Genomic DNA, 22,782 nt, shown 5'->3' with positions numbered 1-22,782 from the left:
TACTTACTCGTAGCTCTTTATCCCCAAATCCCACCTTTGACACATCCACTGTGATCTGTCACGCAGGCTAAGATGCAGAGATTCACACCTCGCGACATTAGTAGTAAGTCACTTACTGCAGACACATGTGGCACACGAGTAGCTACAGACCCACTGACAACGCCGCGTTTTGGTTATTTCAGGCTAAACTCGCCCGGGCGAGCGCAGGAGTGGACGGGAGGAGGAGAGCTATACTTCCAGGACCTCACCGCGGTTGAGGAGCAAGTGACCGCCCTTATGGGCACACCAGTTGGGGTGGCGGCGGCCGGCGAGGCAGAGCCCACGCTCGACAGTGACAGTTTGTGAATGAGATGTTCGTTTTCTGAGACCCCTGATCCTTGAGCCCATATTCCTTAAACATGTACCTCCAAAATAACGATTCCTTCCCTCCCCCCCACCCCCCCACAACTGCTACCCACACTTGTGTTGCTTTGTGCTTACAGATGAGCCAGATGAACCGCAGCCTGCCCGTCAGCCGCCATCATCACACGAGGGGGAAGATGAGGAGGACATGGAGACATGTATGTGGCCACAGAGCGGGACCCGTCCTCAGTGCCAGTGAGTGGGGACACCACCACGTTCCTGGGGCTTGTTGATCCTGACGCTCCTGGCCCCAGTGGCCTGCAGCAACGCGCAGCGTGAGGGGAAGCTCAGGATCCAGCTATCCTCTCGGCCCAAGAATCCTGCTCACAGTCAGGCAGATGAGGACCTGGATTGTGAGGCTATATGCAGGGAGTACATGTAGATGCACCGTGGGCTTATGGGTGCATTAGGGAGGGTGCGCAGTGTGGATGCACTCACTGTGAGTATGGCGGAGGCCGCCTCAAGCATTGCCCATGCATCTCAACAGTCCACTGAGCCATCCTTGCCCGGCTAAACCGGTTATAGCGCGTGCCATGGCTGACGTGGCAGCAGCTATGACATCACAGGCCAAAGCCACGCAAGGTCTTTGTGATGTCATGCAGGCACTGATTGCTGGCATGCACTCTCAGGCTGCAGCGTTTCAAGTGCAGGCTGCGCTTATGCAGTCTCAGAGTGCTGCCATGCAAGCAGTGTCTGCCGCTATCCTCTCTGTCATCCCCACAGTCGGACGGGGAACAGACAGTGCTGCAGCAGGTCAGCAATCTGTGGTTGCATATATTGCTCCCGATGCTCTGGCTCCGCCCCAGAGGAGTGGCAGTGTGCCACTGGAAATGGAAGGTGCTGTCCTTCCTCACGGTGGCGGCATTCCAGCTCCCTCCGCTGCCAGTCAGTCTTTGCACCCGCCACGGTCTGCACCCCAGCCATCCGACACTGCTGCCGCCCATCCTGAGGTGGTGCAATTAGCAGTCGGGCCTTCCAGGCCAACACCTGGTTCAGGGCATCACTATAGGCCATCTGTCCTGTCTCCCTCAGATACTGGCCAGCCTTGCTCAAATGGCCTTGCTGCAGGCACTGGGCCACATTGAGGAGGAGCAGGAGGCGAGGGAAGCAGGGGGTGGAAAATGCCAGCCCAAGACACACTGAGCAAATGTGTCCCCATGGGACCTCTGTACATATGTTCTGCAGTATAATGATCTGTTGTGCACTTTGAAGGGGCGGTTGCTCCATTTTGTTTTATTTGTGGGTGTGGGGTTTTGGGGGTTGTTTGAGGGATGCTAAAAAAATAAAATGTTAACTGAGGCTAGACAACCGAATTTCCACCCCATATTGTTCTACCCGGCAGAGATCAGCTTACTCAGCACAGGCCAAGGATCCAAACCTGCTGCCTTCCTGGACTGTATGATTCAGATCATATAATCACATGAGGAAGCTCATTGAGCTCATCTTAATTCATTCATCCAGAGAGATCTTGAGAGTCCCATTATAGCACAGTTATCTGCGCTTCTCTATTTCTGGCCTCTTGAGCATGCCCAATTTTAATCTCTCCACCACTGGTGGTCGTGGCTTCAGCTGCCAAGACCCTAAGCTCTGGAATTCCCTCCCTGAACCTCTCCGCCTCTCTACCTTCTATCTCCTCATGTGGCTTGATGTCAAATTTTGTTTTAGAACGCACCTGTGAAGCACCTTGGGACATTTTACTAAGTTAAAGGCACTTTATAAATGCAAGTCATTGTTTCTCAAACGATTCCAGGGTTTCCACCTGCACTATTCTCCTAGGAGTCTATTCCATACATTGATCAGCCTTTGTGTGAATCTAAGAACCTTGGAATCTCCTTGAGAATCTCTTACCCTTGGAATTTAAAGTAATATTTCTGATGAACTAACTTATATAGGTGTTAGCCTTGCTTGACTGGTAACACTCTCACATCTCAGTCAGAAGGTTGTGGGTTCATGTTCCACTCCAGGAACTTGAGTACAATAATCAAAGCTGACACTCCAGTGCAGTATTGAGGGAGTGCTGCACTGTCGGAGGGGCAGAACTGAGGGAGTGCTGCACTGTCGGAGAAGCCGTCTTTCAGATGAGACTTTAAACCAAAGTCCTGTCTGCCATCTTGGGTGGAAGTAATAGATCCCAAGGCATTTTCGAAGAAAAGCCGGGGTTATCTCCAGTGTACTGGCCAATATGTATCCTTGGTGTTTGTGGGACCTTGCTGTCCGCAGATTGGTTGCTGCGTTTCCTACATTACAAGTGTGACTACACTTCAAAAAGTACTTTATTGGCTGTAAAACATTTTGGGACGTCATGAGGTGGTGAAAGGCACTATATAAATGCAAGTTATTTTTTATTATTAATTGAGAAACTAAGATGAACTGAGTCAGTGTAGGACCAGGGTTCAAAACATGCACCTCCTTTGTAGCCTGAAAACAACACTTCATGTTAAACAGAATGTAGAAACCAGCCACGGGTTGGTTCACGGATCTGTTGTAAATGCCAAATGTTGATGATGCGACAACCGTACACCATTAAACCGAGTCTCACTTTAAAGCTGCATTTGACAAGTTGCCTCCATTTACTGTGGGGAACCAGTCACAATACCAGGGCCGCGGGACACGACGCTAGGGCCCCGGGGACACGACGCCAGGGCCCCACGGCTAGAAATAGTGGATGCATTGGTGATCATTTTCCAACACTCTATCAACTCTGGGTCAGTTCCTATGGAGTAGAGGGTAGCTAATGTAACACCACTTTTTAAAAAGGGAGGAAGAGAGAAAGCGGGTAATTATAGACCAGTTAGCCTGACATCAGTAGTGGGGAAAATGTTGGAATCAATTATTAAAGATGAAATAGCAGCGCATTTGAAAAGCAGTGACAGGATCGGTCCAAATCAGCATGGATTTATGAAAGGGAAATCATGCTTGACAAATCTTCTGGAATTTTTTGAGGATGTAACTAGTAGAGTGGACAAGGGAGAACCAGTGGATGTGGTGTATTTGGACTTTCAAAAGGCTTTTGACAAGGTCCCAAACAAGAGATTGGTGTGCAAAATCAAAGCACATGGTATTGGGGGTAATATAATGACGTGGATAGAGAACTGGTTGACAGACAGGAAGCAGAGAGTCGGGATAAACGGGTCGTTTTCAGAATGGCAGGCAGTGACTAATGGAATGCCGCAGGGCTCAGTGCTGGGACCCCAGTTCTTTACAGTACATATCAATGATTTAGATGAAGGAATTGAGTGTAATATCTCCAAGTTTGTAGATGACACTAAACTGGGTGGTGGTGTGAGCTGTGAGGGGGACGCTAAGAGGCTGCAGGGTGACTTGGACAGGTTAGGTGAGTGGGCAAATATATGGCAGATGCAGTATAATGTGGATAAATGTGAGGTTATCCACTTTGGGGGCAAAAACGCGAAGACAGAATATTATCTGAATGGCAGCAGATTAGAAAAATGGGAGGTGCAACGAGACCTGGGTGTCATGGTTCATCAGTCACTGAAAGTTGGCATTCAGGTACAGCAGGCGGTGAAGGCGGCAAATGGTATGCTGGCCTTCATAGCCAGGGGATTTGAATATAGGAGCAGGGAGATCTTACTGCAGTTGTACAGGGCCTTGGTGAGGCCTCATCTGGAATATTGTGTTCAGTTTTGGTCTCCTAATCTGAGGAAGGATGTTCTTGCTATTGATGGAGTGCAGCGAAGGTTCACCAGACTGATTCCCGGGATGGCTGGACTGACATATGAGGAGAGACTGGATCAGTTGGGCCTTTATACATTGGAGTTTAGAAGGATGAGGGGGGATCTCATAGAAACAAATAAGATTCTGACGGGACGGAACAGGTTAGATGCGGGTAGAATGTTCCCAATGTTGGGGAAGTCCAGAACCAGGGGACACAGTCTTAGGTTAAGGGGTAGGCCATTTAGGACTGAGATGAGGAGAAACTTCTTCAATCAGAGAGTTGTTAACCTGTGGAATTCCCTGCCGTAGAGAGTTGTTGATGCCAGTTCATTAGATATATTCAAGAGGGAGTTAGATATGGCCCTTACGGCCAAAGGGATCAAGGGTATGGAGAGAAAGCAGGAAAGGGGTACTGAGGAAATGATCGGCCATGCTATTGAATGGTGCAGGCTCAAAGGGCCGAATAGCCTACTCCTGCAACTATTTTCTATGCCCCAGGACACAATACCAGGGCCTAGGACACGATACCAGGGCCCCCGGGACACGATACAAGGCCCCGGGACACGATACCCGGACCCGGGACACGACACCAGGGCCCCCGGGACACGATACCAGGGCCTAGGGACACAGTGCCTTACCCGACGGCCGCCGATTCTCCACACTTCGCCATTAGCCGAGGCCGGGCCTATCGGCTGTGAACCCGCGGGCTGCCGCTGGAACCAGGGCCCTGCTGTTGCCGAGTGACGGAGCCGCGTCCCTAGCAACCGCTCCCGGGACACGCGCCACCAGCCGCGGACCGGGGTGCTCACGCGCATTGAGCGCCAGCCCTGGCCCGCAGCCGAAGAATAACCTCAGGGTGTGGGGGAGCTACAGGATCAGCGCAATTGCCAACTATCCCCGAATTGAAGCATGCACTGTCACTGTAATATGTGCACAATGCATTATGTTTGAACAATGATTTATAATGTAAGTAACTAAAAAAAACATGATTCTAAGCCTTCCATGGGTGGCTCAGTTGTTAAAGCCAGTTTGTATCCGAGCCATGCAATTCAGTCCCACACTCCTGATCTTTGGGCAGCCGGTGAGGAGGGGAGCGGGCAGGTGAGGGGGTTGCTTCAGCTTTACCAAATGGGGCAATTGGCTCAAAGCTCCTGTTGACCCCGAGACGCAGAGTGTCCACAGCACTTGGTCTGTCCTCAAGGCCTGCATAATCAGCACCTGCGAAGAGACACTCGGTCACTCGACCAGGAAACACCAAGACTGGTTTGACGAGAATGACCAGGAGATCCAGGAGCTAATTAGTCGCAGAACTGATGAAAGGCCATCGAGCTGAAATGTCAACTCTGGTTCTTTCTCCACAGATGCTGCTTGACCTGCTGAGTATTTGCAGCATTTTCTGTTTGTACCTGAGCTCTATGGACCAGGAAGGTCCCAGGTTTGATTTTCGAGTCTGCACTGAGTTTGCTGATCTCAGTCATGGTGGCATGGGGGTGCCATGATTGGCCTCAGCACCTTTAAGGCAAAGAGCAGGAAATCATGCAGGATTCTCGATTGCAATTCAGTAAACTTCTGCTGGCGGCAGCAGGAGCGACGAGATCGGGGCGAAGGAGCTGTGAGAGACTGTGGAGGGATGTGATCGGGGCCCAGGGGAAGTGTGAGTTTGGGGCCAGGAGCCCAGGAGCAGCATGGACCAGCCCACACTGCGATATGTGTGCACACTAGGCCCATGTAGCAGAGCTGGTCTCCAGTTGTCTTGGGTAATTCTTGTCACTGGACCAAGACCTAGCTCTGTCAAGCCCATGTGGTGGCTGGTGTGCAACGGCCACCACACGTTAAAAAAATCCATGTACAGGCATCTTCCACCCTTGAGGATGTAGTTCGGGTTCTTCATTCGAAACACCTGTGAACTCATCCTATTTTAGGCGTGGAAGCAAATCATCCTCGTTTCGAGGGACTGCCTATGATGATGATGATGCTGCCGGCAGTGTTGTGGACGTATATGGTAGAGAACAGAATTGGACTTAGCTAATGTCGACACACCCAGGTCAAGGGGCTTGCATGTAATTACCTTCTGGATCTAGCTTCACATTTAAAGAATGGCTACTCGGGCCAAAAGTACCAGAAGGTGGCCCACGCCATTGAAACTGTATCCTGGCAGAAGTCAACACCTTTGAGAGAGAAGGAGGAGGAAAATTGGCAGGAGTAAATAAAATAAACACACCATATGTTAGATCAAATTTGCAATCTGTGATTCTTGTCATAACTTTCACAGTTCCCTGATGGTGACAGCTCTGGAATGCTCTACTTGAAACCCACATTGTTTTGCCATCGACTTCTGCAGCCGATAAAGCAGCAAATAGTGTGGACTGTGTTTGCAATATTTCCTTTTCTTATCCCATCATTGCACATGCCTTTATTTTTGACAATTCTCAGCAACAATGTCCCATTAACCTGTGTGACCTTCCTGATGCCTAATCATGTCTTTTCTTCTTAGGCAGTCCCTCACATCGAGGATGACCCGCCTCCACACCAAAAAGGGATGAGTTCACAGGTGTTTCAATGAAGGACCTAATATTCCAGATCCCGACCTACATCTTGAAGGGTGGAAGATGCCTGTGGGTGGATTTTTTTAACGTGTGGTGGCCGTTGCACACCAGCCACCATACGGGCTTGTCAGAGCTAGGTTTGGGTCCAGTGGCAAGGTTAACCAAGACGACTGAAGACCTGCTCTGCACACATATCGCAGTGTGGGCTAGCCCGTGCTTCCCCTGGGCCCTCGCCTCTTCTGGCCCCGATCTCTCTCCGTTCCTCTGCCCGGTCATTCGCCGCACCTCTGCTGTACCTGGGCCCCGTCGAAGTTCCTGCCCACGCTCCAATCGGCGACCTGGGTTTTAGTGACGTCACCCAGTCGCCCTCCTGGAGCGGCTCGTGCTGTATCTTTAAGTGGCTTCTCCTCTTATACCCCCGACCTGCAGCAGGTGTTTCCTCGCAGGTCAGGGCACTAATTGTTTACACCACAGTTGGAAGCATTATTATAGAAAGAACATTAAAGCTATAGGGAGCATACAGCAAATCGCAATTTCCGTTCTTTCAGTTTTTAAAAACTGCTATTAAATCTCCTTTTATCCTTCTCTGCTCCAGTGGGAATAGTCCCAGTATGTGAAATCTCTCAACTATTTTCCCATCCCTGGCATCATCTGTGTGAATCTCTGCTGTATGTAATCATGTCTAATGATAATGTCAATGAGATAGAGCAACAAAGGTTTTGAGCTGGACTTTGTGTATCGATGCATTTTATTACTCACTTACAATCTGTTGTTCGGACAGCACCACCATTCGGTCACATGCTTAGGTAAGATTCAGCATTTGTATCCACTTTGAAGTGAATTTTCAGAGCAATCTTAAACATAGGAACAGGAGTAGGCCATTCAGTCCCTCGAGCCTGTTGCACCATTGGCTGATCTGTAGCTCAACTCCATTTACCTGCCTGTGATTCATATCCCTTGATACCCTTACCTAATAAAAAGCTGTCGATCTCAGTCTTGAAAATTTCAATTGACCCACCAATGGCAGCCTTTTGGGGGAGAGAATACTTTAGCACCACACATCTTTTATTGAAAAGTGGTGAGTCTGATGAAGGGCCATGCGTGAAAGGTTAATCTATCCTTTATCTCTCGGGTGCCAATCGATGTGCCATGCATTTCCTGTTTCTTTCTGTACCTTTTCTAAAATAACCTTAATAAAAACTATATTTTTGACAGTGCACTACACCTGTGTAAACAACCATAAACTATGATTCCTGGGATGGGGGGATTGTCCTATGAGGAGAGATTGAGCAGACTAGGCCTATATTCTCTAGGGTTCACTAAATATATTCAAAAAGGAGTTAGATGAGGTCCTTACTACTAGGAGGATCAAGGGGTATGGCGAGAAAGCAGGAATGGGGTACTGAAGTTGAATGTTCAGCCATGAACTCATTGAATGGCGGTGCAGGCTAGAAGGGCCGAATGGCCTACTCCTGCACCTATTTTCTATGTTTCTACGTTTAGAAGAACGAGAGGTGATCTAATTAAAACATACTAAATTCTTACAGGGCTTGACAGGGTAGATGCAGGGAGGATGTTTCTCCTGGCTGGGGGAGTCTAGAACCAAGGGTCACAGTCTCAGAATAAGGAGGCGGTCACTTAGGACTTAGATGAGAAATTTATTCACTCAGAGGGTGGTGAATCTTTGAAATTCTCTACCCCAGAGGGCTGTGGAGGCTCAGTTGTTGAGCATATTCAAGACCTGTGCTTTGCAACCTTGGATAGATAGAATTTCCTATACAGACCCCTTACGATCAAGTTGCATTCTCCATCGCAAAACAATTACGTGTAACAATAACAATAAGTAGAGAGTTTAACAAATCAGCAGGCGCATGGAAACACCACCACCTCCAAGTTCCTCTCTAATTCACACACAATCCTGACTTAGAAATACATCGCTGTTCCTTCATTGTCACTGGGTCAAAATCCTGGAACTCCTTCCTGAACAGCACTTTGGGAGCACCTTCACCACACGGACTGCAGCGGTTCAAGAAGGTGGCTCACCACCACCTTCTCAAGGACAATTAGGGATGGGCAATAAATACCGGTCTTGCTAGTGATGCCCATACCCCAATAATTTTTTTTTTAATTTGCAATGTGACAACAGGTATAAATGTAAATCTGATAGGTTTGCTCTTCACTTGTTTTTGCATTTTGCTGCATGATTTATACATCAGTTCGTGATGTATACTTTAATGGCTTATACGTGAGTTCGGGGCCCAGAAGAGACGAGGGCCCAGGGACAGCATGGGCCAGCCCACACTGCAATATGTGTGTGCACTAGGTCCGTGCAGCAGAGCTGATCTCCAGTCGTCTTGGATAACCCTTGCCACTGGACCAAGACCTAGCTCTGTCAAGCCCGTGTGGTGGCTGGTGTGCAACGGCCACCACACATTAAAAAAATCCATGCACAGGCATCTTCCACCCTTCAAGATTTAGTTCGTGACCTGGAATATTAGGTCCTTCATTGAAACACCTGTGAACATTTTGGCGTGGAAGCAAGTCATCCTCGATTCGAAAGACTGCCAATGATGATGATGATATACATCAAAGCATATAATAGGCTGCCCTTGGACAATGTATGTAGGTACACAGAATATCTTTGTTTGCCTCTGAGCTGACATTTTCAACTCTCTGTTGCAATGTACAATGGTGGTGATCACTAACGATTTTTTAAAATAATTCTGTTTATATGGTGAATGCTGCTGCTGACATCACCAGGAAAGCTGCCCTGGATAAGTTGTCAAGTCTGTTAGTGTGAAGGATGTACAGCTGAATTCAAGTTTGTTGAAATATACAAGGTTAGTGATGGCTATTCAGCTCATTCACACAATGAAGCGCAGTCATGCCTCCAGGTTACTTCCCCTGTGGAATTCATCAGCCACCACCATTTATATTTTAAAATTAAAAAATGTTGAAGTGGAAACTACCATTTAACATTACAATGAATGGTGTGGGCCTTGGGCGCCCTCTCGTCAAGGCTGCTCTCTCCCTCTGAATGTTGACATTTTCTGTTGCTGACTCCAACAATATGGATTTTTTTTTCAATTCATTCTTGGCATGTGGGCGTCGCTGGCAAGGCTAGCATTTTATTGTCACAGAATTCGAAGCTGACACTCCACCGTAGTTCTGATTGAGTGCTGCACTGTCTTTCGGCTGAGGTGTTAAACCAAAGCCCCGTCCACCCTCTCAAGTGGATGTAAAATATCCCATGGCACTATCTTGAAGAAGAGCAGGGGAGTTATCCCCAGTGTCCCGGCCAATAATTATCCCTCAATCAACATAACAAAAACAGATTATATTGTCTTTATCACACTGCTGTGTGTGGGAGCTTGCTGTGCGCAAATTGGCTGCCACGTTTCCCACGTTACAACAGTGACTACACTCCAAAAGTACTTCGTTGGCTGTAAAGTGCTTTGGGAGGTCCTGAGGTCATGGAAGGCACTGTATAACTGCTGTATAAATCTTTTTTCCTTTTATTCTTCGTTGCGATGAGAAGGTGTTGCGACAATTTAGTGGCTTGCTACCCAACTGCAGAGGACAGTTAAGAATCAACATAAGAACATAAGAATTAGGAACAGGAGTAGGCCATCTAGCCCCTCGAGCCTGCTCCGCCATTCAATAAGATCATGGCTGATCTGGCCGTGGACTCAGCTCCACTTACCCGCCTGCTCCCCGTAACCCTTAATTCCCTTATTGCTTAAAAATCTATCTGTGATTTGAATACATTCAATGAGCTAGCCTCAACTGCTTCCTTGGGCAGAGAATTCCACAGATTCACAACCCTCTGGGAGAAGAAATTCCTTCTCAACTCGGTTTTAAATTGGCTCCCCCGTATTTTGAGGCTGTGCCCCCTAGTTCTAGTCTCCCCAACCAGTGGAAACAACCTCTCCGCCTCTGTCTTGTCTATCCCTTTCATTATTTTAAATGTTTCTATAAGATCACCCCTCATCCTTCTGAACTCCAATGAGTAAAGACCCAGTCTACTCAATCTATCATCATAAGGTAACCTCTTCATCTCCGGAATCAGCCCAGTGAATCGTCTCTGTACCCCTTCCAAAGCTAGTATATCCTTCCTTAAGTAAGGTGACCAAAACTGCATGCAGTACTCCAGGTGCGGCCTTACCAATACCCTATACAGTTGCAGCAGGACCTCCCTGCTTTTGTACTCCATCCCTCTCGCAATGAAGGCCAACATTCCATTCGCCTTCCTGATTACCTGCTGCACCTGCAAACTAACCTTTTGGGATTGGCGGAAACATTTGCTGCTTCCCTTCAATAGCTCAGTTGGTAGAGCGGAGGACTGCAGTGGAATACTCAGCTAAGTCATCCTTAGGTCGCTGGTTCAATTCCGGCTCGAAGGAGCTAGTGTACTTTTCCTAAAAGAGTTTCATGCACAAGGACCCCCAGGTCCCTCTGCACCTCAGCATGTTGTAATTTCTCCCCATTCAAATAATATTCTCTTTTACTGTTTTTTTTCCCAAGGTGGATGACCTCACACTTTCCGACATTGTATTCCATCTGCCAAACCTTAGCCCATTCGCTTAACCGATCCAAATCTTCTTGCAGCCTCTCTGTGTCCTCTACACAACCCGCTTTCCCACTAATCTTTGTGTCATCTGCAAATTTTGTTACACTACACTCTGTCCCCTCTCCAGGTCATCTATGTATATTGTAAACAGTTGTGGTCCCAGCACCGATCCCTGTGGCACACCACTAACCACCGATTTCCATTTATCCCGACTCTGCTTTCTGTTCGCCAGCCAATTCTCTATCCATGCTAATACATTTCCTCTGACTCCGCGTACCTCTATCTAACCTTTTGTGTGGCACCTTATCGAATGCCTTTTGGAAATCTAAATACACCACATCCATCGGTACACCTCTAGCCACCATGTTCGTTATATCCTCAAAGAATTCCAGTAAATTAGTTAAACATGATTTCCCCTTCATGAATCCATGCTGCGTCTGCTTGATTGCACTATTCCTATCTAGATGTCCCGCTATTTCTTCCTTAATGATAGTTTCAAGCATTTTCCCCACTACAGATGTTAAACTAACCGGCCTATAGTTACCTGCCTTTTGTCTGCCCCCTTTTTTAAACAGAGGCATTACATTAGCTGCTTTCCAATCCGCTGGTACCTCCCCAGAGTCCAGAGAATTTTGGTAGATTATAACGAATGCATCTGCTATAACTTCCGCCATCTCTTTTAATATCCTGGGATGCATTTCATCAGGACCAGGGGACTTGTCTACCTTGAGTCCCATTAGCCTGTCCAGCACTACCCCCCTAGTGATAATGATTGTCTCAAGGTCCTCCCTTCCCACATTCCTGTGACCAGCAATTTTTGGCATGGTTTTTGTGTCTTCCACTGTGAAGACCGAAGCAAAATAATTGTTTAAGGTCTCAGCCATTTCCACATTTCCCATTATTAAATCCCCCTTCTCATCTTCTAAGGGACCAACATTTACTTTAGTCACTCTTTTCCGTTTTATATATCTGTAAAAGCTTTTACTATCTGTTTTTATGTTTTGCGCAAGTTTACCTTCGTAATCTATCTTTCCTTTCTTTATTGCTTTCTTAGTCATTCTTTGCTGTTGTTTAAAATTTTCCCAATCTTCTAGTTTCCCACTAACCTTGGCCACCTTATACGCATTGGTCTTTGATTTGATACTCTCCTTTATTTCCTTGGTTATCCACGGCTGGTTATCCCTTCTCTTACCACCCTTCTTTTTCACTGGAATATCTTTTTGTTGCGCACTATGAAAGAGCTCCTTAAAAGTCCTCCACTGTTCCTCAATTGTGCCACCGTTTAGTCTGTGTTTCCAGTCTACTTTAGCCAACTCTGCCCTCATCCCACTGTAGTCCCCTTTGTTTAAGCATAGTACGCTCGTTTGAGACACTACTTCCTCATCCTCAATTTGTATTACAAATTCAACCATACTGTGATCACTCATTCCGAGAGGATCTTTTACTAAGAGATCGTTTATTTTTCCTGTCTCATTACACATGACCAGATCTAAGATAGCTTGCTCCCTTGTAGGTTCTGTAACATACTGTTCTAAGAAATAATCCCATATGCATTCTATGAATTCCTCTTCCAGGCTACCCCGTGCGATTTGAGTTGACCAATCGATATGTAGGTTAAAATCCCTCTTGACTAATGCCGTTCCTTTTTCACATGCCTCCATTATTCCCTTGATTATTGCCCGTCCCACCGTGAAGTTATTATTTAGGGGCCTATAAACTACGCCCACCAGTGACTTTTTCCCCTTGCTATCTCTAATCTCCACCCACAATGATTCAACATTTTGTTCATTAGAGCCAATATCGTCTCTCACAACTGCCCTGATATCATCCTTTATTAACAGAGCTACCCCATCTCCTTTCCCTTCTTGTCTATCTTTCCGAATTGTCAGATACCCCTGTATGTTTAATTCCCAGTCTTGGCCACCCTGCAACCACATTTCTGTAATGGCCACCAAATCATACCCATTTGTAATGATTTGTGCCGTCAACTCATTTACTTTATTTCGAATGCTGCGTGCGTTTAGGTAAAGTGTTTTAATCCTACTTTTTAAACCATGATCTCTAGTTTTGACCCCTCCTGCAGCCCCTTTATATTCAGTGGCCCTTTTTGTTTTTTGCCTTGGGTTTCTCTGCCCTCCACTTTTACTCATCACCTTTCTGTATTTTGCTTTTGTCTCCTTTTTGTTTCCCTCTGTCTCCCTGCATTGGTTCCCATCCCCCAGCCATATTAGTTTAACTCCTCCCCAACAGCACTAGTTTCCCTCTGTCTCCCTAGGACATTGGTTCCGGTCCTGCCCAGGGTGCAGACCGTCCGGTTTGTACTGGTCCCACCTCCCCCAGAACCTGTTCCAATGCCCCAGGAATTTGAATCCCTCCCTGCTGCACCACTACTCAAGCCACGTATTCATCTGCGCTATCCTGCAATTCCTACTCTGACTCGCACGTGGCACTGGTAGCAATCCCGAGATTACTACTTTTGAGGTCCTACTTTTTAATTTAGCTCCTAGCTCCTTAAATTCGTCTCGTAGGACCTCATCCCTTTTTTTACCTATGTCGTTGGTACCAATGTGCACCACGACAACTGGCTGTTCTCCCTCCCTTTTTAGAATCTCCTGCACCCGCTCCGAGACATCCTTGACCCTTGCACCTGAGAGGCAACATACCATCCTGGAATCTCGGTTGCAGCCGCAGAAACGCCTATCTATTCCCCTTACAATTGAATCCCCTATCACTATCGCTCTCCCACTCTTTTTCCTGCCCTCCTGTGCAACAGAGCCAGCCACGGTGCCATGAACTTGGCTGCTGCTGCCCTCCCCTGATGAGTTATCCCCCTCAACAGTACTCAAAGCAGATCAGATATAGAAGAATCATCAGTGAAGACGTAAAGGGACGATTTTGTTCATTAAATGATCTTGAATTGGACATGAACTGTGGACATTGTAAATTAAAACTTTTCCAGAAGACCAAAAATATGAAATAAAAGATTACCCCAAAATTACTCCTAATTCGTTTTAACCATTTAAATAGAGGTACTTCTGGAGAGACTCTCTTTTTCGAGGGAATTAAAAAATTAATAAAAGTGTAAAATTATTTTTTTTGCAGCTTCAATGACATGATACCTACATCTTGTCACACACCTGCAGTTAGAGATGATATGGGCGAGACTTTCCTCAGAGCCCCTCAACGCCTGATTACCCGCTCAGAAAAACCGCTAACGTTTGGTGAGTAATGCTGGCGAGAATTTCCATTTTTATATTTAAACTAATTAAAACTAATTGCCCGAAGAGAAAATGGGCATTGCACCTTTATTGTCGGTGGTTTCTCTGCGGTTAAAGGGAAACCAAGTAAAATGGGCGATTCTTACCGGAATGGACGGTAAGTATTTAAAATTTAGTCCGCAGCTGCGTTTGGGCCTAGGGTGGAGGGAAAACTTTTTTTAAAATTCAATTAAAAAAAACATAAAAAGCATTCCCAAGATACTTTTACACCTAACTGCCGTTTTAAAATTTGAAAAAAAAATAAAGAACCTTTAACTTACCTTTCTTTGCAGAGTGCTCACCTACTGCCTTGTTTAAGCAGCTTTTACAGGACGGTTCCCTTGGCGATCTGGACGGGCTTCCATTGAGGCCAAACTTATGCCCTGGCGATTTTTCTCTGCGTTGCACGTCGGCGGTTTGGTCCCGGCGGGGGTGTTCAGATGTGGGCGATACCATTAAAAAACTAAGGGGGAAACTTTTGCCGGGCAGAAAAACAGTTGTACTGCCAAGAAAATCGCCGAGAACCCGCTGAAAACAATCGGAAAATCTAGCCCAATATCTTTTTATATCCTTTGCTTTTGCAATGGGATTGGATGGATGAGGGACATACTCATCAGCAGAGTATTTATTTTGCTCGCTCTTCACTCTTTACATTGTATAACACAGAGACTAATAGAAAGACAATTAAGGGAAAGGCTCACTTATTTGTGTCCTGTCCTGTCCCCGCCACAGACAGAGAATACATTTGCCTTGAAGAGTTGACAATCAGGTATCACTTTCAATGCCCCACTCAATCAATACTTTCCCCCCTGCAGGAGCCAACTGGACACAGATCCTTTGGGAATACTGAGCACAGCATTCCCCACCATCAGCTCATTATGATTAATAGTGAACAGCACAGTCCATTAAGCAAAGATCTAATTATCTATCGATGACTCTGTTCTTTGCTTCCATTAAATCATCAACAAAGACAAGAATGACATATTCAGAATTAATTCAAAGGTTTGCTGTCTTATTTCTACCCATTGATCATCAGCTGACAGTGTGTTACCACTACTGCTTTGAGTGGAAAAAAGAGCTGGACCCATTAATGGCTCAGTGGGTAAGTGGATAAGCAAGTGTAACACTAAACCACGAAGGGCTGTGGGCACCAGATTCCATTGCCGCCGGAGTTAGCTGCTCGCAGCTGGGGCACTATAATTGGTATCTTAGGCGGGGGAGGTGGGGGGGATTAGCCGGGGTTCTCACTTTTGATTGTGCATCCGGTAGCTCCTGTTGGAAAGCAAGCACTGAGCGATAGCAGGTCTGACATCTCATATGAAAAACCATCTAGACTCACATGTGAAGTGCATGAGGTACTTCACACTGTCGTCCCATGGAAACATATCAGTATCAGCAGGAATCAGTTCCTTGAGGGGGAAAATACAGACCTATTACTTGTGAGGGTCTTTCTCATGAAATAATAGATGGAATGCATTACCAGATTGCCATTTTTTTTACCGTGTGTTTCAAATGATGCAGCATGGCGATCAAGCAAAATATAATTTGCTTATGCAAAATATCACCTTCAGAAACTATAAAAATATTAATAAAGCACAAACAATAATGCAAGAAGTATCAGAAGCTGTGTCTCAGTGGGTAGCACTCTCACTTCTGAATCAGGAAGATGTGGGTTGAAGTACCACTCTGGAGACTTGAGCACAAAATCGAGGCTGACACTCCAGTGCAGTACTGAGTGTTGCATCTTTCAGATGAGACATTAAACCGTAGCGCCATCAGCCCTATCAGGTGGATGTAACAGATCCCCAGTTTCCTGGCCAATATTTATTCCTCCCCCAACATCACTAAAACTGATCCTCTGGTTATTATCACATTGCTGTTTGTGGGACCTTGCTGTGTGCAAATTGGCTGCTACATTACAACAGCCACTACATTTAAAAAGTACTTCATTGACTGTAAAGCGCTTTGGGGTGTCTTGAGGTTGTGAAAGGCGCTATATAAATGCAATTCTTTCTTTTTGCAAAATAAAATTATTTCCATATACAATCCACACAGTATTAAGACCATAATAATCACACAAACTGGTAAATTGTGGGATTGCGCCATGTGACTATGAGCATCAACAAGGAAGAGGAAATCACTAATAAAGCTGAACCTATCACAATTAAGATCTGAAGTAAATATACTACAAGTTAAATTATGCTTGTCAGATAAGGTTGAAGGAAGCAATCAATGCTTGCAGTGTCTGCCAGCCAAGGAATAAGTCACAATGAGAATATACCATGGAGGATCTTTGGACCATACAGTAATCTGCTCTGTTGTAGTATGTTCTTCCTCCACTGGGTGGTGGTAGTGCGTACAGCAGTGCAACACTCCTCAGAAAAGACAAATGAATCAATTTTACAAAACATCGGCCTTAAAATCCCGGCCTCCCCGGGTCCATATGGAGTGCGTACAGACCCGGGAAGGCATCGCAAAAGCCGGTTCTCCATATCCCCACAGTCAGGACATTCGTATGGGCAAGATTGCGGTATTTACCTATCTTTTGCCCAGCGAATGTCCTTAAAACTCTTGCGTGCCTGGTAAAAGCAGGCGCATAACTTATTTTTACCAGCGTAAAAGTTTTAAAACATGCAAAAACATATAAAAATAAAATTTAAAAAACACATTTTAATGTTAAAAACCCTGCCCACTAAGGTAAGTTTATTTTAAACCATAATTTTAAAACTTTCAAAAAAATCGGAAAAACATTTTTTCTAAGACATTTATTAACTTTAATTTAAATTAATGTTAAATATGTGATTTTTTTCCCCCTATTTTTTATTGATGGTTTGATGTTGGGGGGGGCGGTGTTTCTCAATCATAATAATGAGAACTCCTACTTACGGAATTCCCATTATTATGAATGAGAAAATACTGTACCTGGATTGGCTGCCCAGTGCCATGTGACTCCTGTCCAGCTCTACATCTGTCCAGGCGTGCACCCGCTCCGAGGAGGCCTCAGGACCGGGATCGCTGGTGGGCGCAGCAGGAAAAAGTTGGTGCGCATCTTTTTAAGCATTTTCTGTCGAGCGCCCGCAGGAAGCAGAGGACAGGGATTTCAGGGCCATCTCATCACCAGTGCTTTCAAACAGGCTGCTTAGAATGTGATGAAGAAAGGCCATTCCAGTTAGACCATTCACACACTGGCGAAAACTGTCTAGCACAACATGCGTTAGGACAGGATAGGTGCTGTGCAGACGAGACTGTCACAAACCTCCTGCAATGTGAATTTACAAAGAAAAATCTTACTTCCGTTATTTAAATGAAAGGCCCATAATGCGGGATACCACCCGCAAGGTAGAAACAAGGGGGAGAATGGTGAGATAAATCAAGGAGAAGTGTTTGGATGGCGACAAACAATAATTCTTGGACTGCATGTGGTAAATTCACACATTATATGGTCCTTTAATATTATACAGAATGACTTAGAACATACAGCACAGAAACAGTCCATTCGGCCCAACGAGTTGCGCTGGTGTTTATATTCCACACAAGAAGACATAGACAGGCTGGTGCAATGGGTAGACACAAGGCAGATGAAATTTAATACAGAAAAGTGCGAAGTGACACATTTTGGTAGGAAGAAAGAGGAGAGGCAATATAAGCTAAAGGGTACAATTATAAAGGGGGTGCAGGAACAGAGAGACCTGGGGGTATATGTGCATAGATCGTTGAAAGTGGCAGAGCAAGTTGAGAAAGCAGTTAAAAAAGCATACGGGATCCTAGGCTTTATAAACAGAGGCATAGAGTACAAAAGCAAGGAAGTTATGATGAAACTGTATAAAACATTGAAGTATTGTGTCCAATACTGGGCACTGCACTTTATAAGAACATAAGAAATAGGAGCAGGAGTAGGCCATTTGGCCCCTCGAGCCTGCTCCACTATTCAATAAGACCATGGCTGATCTGATTATGGACTCAGCTCCACTTCCCTGCCCACTCCCTATAACCCTTTACTCCCTTATCGCTCAAAATTCTGTCTATCTCTGCCTTAAATTTATTCAATGGCCCAGCCTCCACAGCTTTCTGGGGCAGAGAATTCCATAGATTTACAATCCTCTGAGAGAAGAAATTCCTCCTCATCTCAGTTTTAAATGGGCGGCCCCTTATTCTAAGACTAAGGGCTCAATTTTCCCCAAGCCGGTTTTCTGGCATATTGCCAGAGTTACGCCAGGTTTTCTAGGCCAGAAATGCACCAGAAATATTTTGCCAAAGTTTCTCCGATCTATAATTTGAATTTGGCACCACACAGCGTGTCCAGTCGCCTCAGGGGGGTGGAGCCTGTTATTTGTGCCAAAAAACGATGCCATACCTTCTGCGCCTGCGCGGGAAAAAAAGTTACACTTTTGACGTCGTTCCAATGGACGCACAGGCTCAGTACAGCTCGGATTTGGCAATCAGCCATTTTTAAAGAGCCAGTTGTGTGTGTGTGTGTGTGTGAGAAGGAGTGCTGTGTGAGCATTGGAAAAATCACAGCTGCAGCAGTACAAGATGCAACGCGGAGCAAGGACCAAGAATTTCTTACAGGATGAAGTGCAAGCACTAATTACTGTAATTGAGAACAGATGGCAGGAGCTGGATACCAGCAGAGGTCACATAAAAGTTCCACCCAAAGAAATGAAGAAACGCTGGAACCAAGTTGCGGAAGATTACTGTGCAATGGTGAACACCACAAGATCTGGGAGCCAGTGTAAAAGGAAATGGCGCGACCTTGGTCAAATAGTTAGTGTAAGTAATATTTTCATTTATTCAATGCAATTGTAAATGTGACTAGCTGTATGTGCCCCACCCAGCAGAAAGACACCCTCTCTATAAAGTTGCATTTTCAATTTTGCAGAGGAAGGTGGCACATAATAAAAGAGAAAGAACTCGAACAGGAGGAGGCCAAGCAAACCTGCACCCATTGACACCCTTGGAAGAGAGGGTCACTGCTTTGATGGGTCCTGCCTGGAGAAAAACAATCAGTACTGCACAAGCTGGGCCCATACTCGAGGGAGAGGGTAAGTCCTGAAAATTCATCGTGGCCTGCGATGTGTGAGCCTACTCATGCCACCCATCCTGCCCCCTCCTCTGCTGCTAACCATTTGACTGTTCTGTTATATTTTGCAGAACTTGAGGCAAACCCAGACGATGCAGAAGAAGATTCAGACAAGGATGAGCCTGAAGAGGAGAACATCTTCCAATCTCACCATCCAGACCAAGAACATGAGGGGGAGGGGATGGAGCTGGATGAAGCTCCTACTATTGTACTGACTTTGGAGGAGGTGTCACTCATGGAGGTCCAGCCCCTTCTGTGACTAGTGGTTTGAGCACTGGTGGGACATTCCATGGTTTCACACCTTCCGAGGTTGCGGGTCCCAGTGGTGTGGTGCAGCGAAGCACGCCCAGGGCCCCACTGTCCCAGGCTGCGGGTCCCAGTGTTGGGGTACGAGCCACACCCATGGGGAGGAGGGGAAGGAGAGCTCGACCGCGCTCTCCTGAGGTGCAGGATCTAACAGATGTGGTTCAGATGATGTCATTGAGTGCGGAAAGTATTGACTTTATCCGATCACTCCTGGACGCCATCAGTGGGGTGAGTGATGAGGTAGCGGGACTGTCAGGAGAAGTAACAACACTCTCATGAGAAATGGGAATGATATCCTGGACCATCAGTGAGGGAATAGTGGCCATGAGGGAAGGAATATCAGAGGTAGTGCAAACCAGGTCACTGGCCATGAGGGAGGGAATGTTGCAGGCCACTGAAACACAGTTAGGGTGCATGAGGGACGGCATGTTGGAGTTAGCTGCTGCAATAAGGGAACACGCCCAGATCCCGCGCCCATTGACAGAATCAACTGCCACTCCCACTGCAATCCCCACACCAGCCTCTGAAGAGCCCAAAGCCGGGCCCTCCAACTTGCTGCCTGACGCTGACGCCCCCACCCCTCCCCCCCCCCCCACCCTCAAGAGGTGCGCAGTACCCGAGATGTTAGAAGAAATAAACTTGGTACCAAGCCCAGAAACACTGTGCCACCGCCTGCGGGCAGGGGTGATGGAGAGTACAAGATCAAGCACAGCGGGCGGTCTTAGAATAAGGGGGAGGAGAGATGGCTGCAGCCTTTCTTTGCTGTTATTGTTGTTGTTATTATTGTTACTGTTGTAACTGTTCTCAAATTAAAAGTTTTTTGTTCGTTATGTAAATTTACAAGTTTATAAGTGATCTTAAAGTTTTTAAGTGATCTTAAAGAGTGATCTTAAAGTGAAGTTTGATATCAGAATAATTTTATTAAAGTTACGTTATTGTAAACTTTTGAATAAAATATATTTTACATTAAAACTGAACTATGTTCCATTAACACAACACAACATTACGGAACAGCTCCAAACAGTAAACATATACATGTGGAATAGTTGTCGCTGAGCCCTCAGAGTCTCGTCTCTCCCCCCAACCCCACCCCCCCTTGAAACTTGTGACCTTTCTCTCCCTCCCCCTCCCTGGCTACAAGCCGTAAGATCGGCTATCTCGCTCCGTCCCCAGGCTACAAGCCGTAAGATCAGCTCTCTCGCTCCCTCTCCCTCCCCCTCCCTGGCTACAAGCCTTAAGATCGGCTATCTCTCTCCCTCCCCGGGCTACATGCCGAAAGATCGGCTAGCTCCCTCCCTCCCCGAGCTACAAGCCGAAAGATCGGCTAGCTCGCTCCCTCCCCGGGCTACAAGCCGAAAGATCAGCTATCTCTCTCCCTCCCCGGGCTACAAGCCGAAAGATCGGCTAGCTCCCTCCCTCCCCGGGCTACAAGCCAAAAGATCGGCTAGCTCCCTCCCTCCCCGGGCTACAAGCCGAAAGATCGGCTAGCTCCCTCCCTCCCCGGGCTACAAGCCGAAAGATCGGCTATCTCGCTCCCTCCCCGGGCTACAAGCCGAAAGATCGGCTAGCTCCCTCCCTCCCTGGGCTACAAGCCGAAAGATCGGCTATCTCGCTCCCTCCCCGGGCTACAAGCCGAAAGATCGGCTAGCTCCCTCCCTCCCCGGGCTACAAGCCGAAAGATCGGCTAGCTCCCTCCCTCCCCGGGCTACAAGCCGAAAGATCGGCTAGCTCCCTCCCTCCCCGGGCTACAAGCCGTAAGATCAGCTCTCTCGCTCCCTCTCCCTCCCTCCCCGGGCTACAAGCCGTAAGATCAGCTCTCTCGCTTCCTCTCCCTCCCTCCCCGGGCTACAAGCCGTAAGATCGGCTATCTCTCTCCCTCCCCGGGCTACAAGCCGAAAGATCGGCTAGCTCCCTCCCTCCCCAGGCTACAAGCCGAAAGATCGGCTAGCTCCCTCCCTCCTCGGGCTACAAGCTGAAAGATCGGCTCTCTCTCTCCCTCCCCGGGCTACAAGCTGTAAGATCGTCTCTCTCTCCCTCCCTCCATCTCCCCGGCCTACAAGCTGTAAGATCGTCTCTCTCTCCCTCCCTCCCTCTCCCCGGCCTACAAGCTGTAAGATTGGCTATCTCTCCCTCCTCTCCTTTCTTCCACCCTTCCCCCCGCCCACGGCTTTTTTTGTAGCCGAACCCCGGGCCACTGTGTCCGGGCGCGAGGCCGATTCTGCCAACTAAGCCTACAACCCTCCAGGCCTTCTTCAAGACGTTCGCTGGTGGTGAGTGAGTGAGTAAAAAATGAGAAAACTTGTGAAATCCAACAAATTTACACTTCTACGTTGACAGGTAAAAAAAAGTTGAACTTTATTATTGATTTTGACTGTTCTTGACTCCCTCCAAAATCTTCGATTTAAAAACAATGGTGTCTTTCAGCGCAGATTTGTGAATGTGCGCTGGTTTTCTTAACTCACCAGAAGGTTTTTCAGAAGTGGCCAGATATGCCAACCTAATGTTGGCCAAACTGCGAACAATTGAAAAAACAGGCGCAGACATGAGGGCGTAAAAATAAAACTGGCCTAGAAAAATCGTAACTAAGTCAGTTACGACAGCGCAGATCACAGGGGGAAAGTTTGAAAAAAATAAATACGCCAAAAATTTGACTCAATACGGCAGAAAAAGCAGCCTATTCCAAAAAAATGGCGCAAATCACTGGGGAAAATTGAGCTCTATGTCCCCTAATTTTAGTTTCCCCTATGAGTGGAAATATCCTGTCTGCATCCACCTTGTCAAGCCCCCTCATTATCTTATATGTTTCAATAAGATCACCTCTCATTCTTCTGAACTCCAATGTGTATAGGCCCAACCTACTCAATCTCATAAGTCATCCCCCTCATTTCCATAATCAACCGAGTGAACCTTCTCTAAACAGTCTCCAATGCAAGTATATCCTTCCTT

General features: G+C 46.7%; 2 protein-coding genes and 1 non-coding gene across 7 annotated transcripts in view; 2 read left to right on the top strand and 1 right to left on the bottom strand.

The window, feature by feature from the left end:
- The window catches only part of LOC139226628 (protein phosphatase 1 regulatory subunit 7-like), a 105,712-nt gene extending 100,809 nt beyond the window's left edge, over positions 1-4,903 (bottom strand). For all 4 annotated transcript variants that reach the window (XM_070857520.1, XM_070857519.1, XM_070857521.1 and 1 more), the window contains exon 1: positions 4,716-4,903. In XM_070857520.1, coding sequence (XP_070713621.1) covers positions 4,716-4,747 — 32 coding nt within the window. In that variant the 5' untranslated portion in view covers positions 4,748-4,903. The remainder of the gene's footprint in view (positions 1-4,715) is intronic.
- Positions 4,886-22,782, top strand: part of LOC139226625 (putative leucine-rich repeat-containing protein DDB_G0290503) — a 465,741-nt gene continuing 447,844 nt past the window's right edge. The window contains exons 1-2 of one of the 2 annotated variants that reach the window (XM_070857512.1): positions 4,886-5,043; positions 14,296-14,414. The gene's annotated coding sequence lies outside the window, so the exon portion shown is untranslated. Of the gene's footprint in view, positions 5,044-9,383; positions 9,464-14,295; positions 14,415-22,782 lie in introns of those variants that run through there. The other variant, XM_070857513.1, reaches the window with a different exon arrangement.
- trnac-gca (transfer RNA cysteine (anticodon GCA)) lies at positions 10,935-11,026 on the top strand. The gene is given in 2 exon segments: positions 10,935-10,971; positions 10,991-11,026. It is a non-coding gene; the product is annotated as a tRNA-Cys (tRNA).

The sequence above is a fragment of the Pristiophorus japonicus genome, chromosome 16 (genome assembly GCF_044704955.1).
Source record: "Pristiophorus japonicus isolate sPriJap1 chromosome 16, sPriJap1.hap1, whole genome shotgun sequence".
NCBI lineage: Eukaryota > Metazoa > Chordata > Chondrichthyes > Pristiophoridae > Pristiophorus > Pristiophorus japonicus.
The sequence above is the reverse complement of the archived record's forward strand: the minus strand, read 5'-3'. Positions and strand labels throughout refer to the sequence as shown.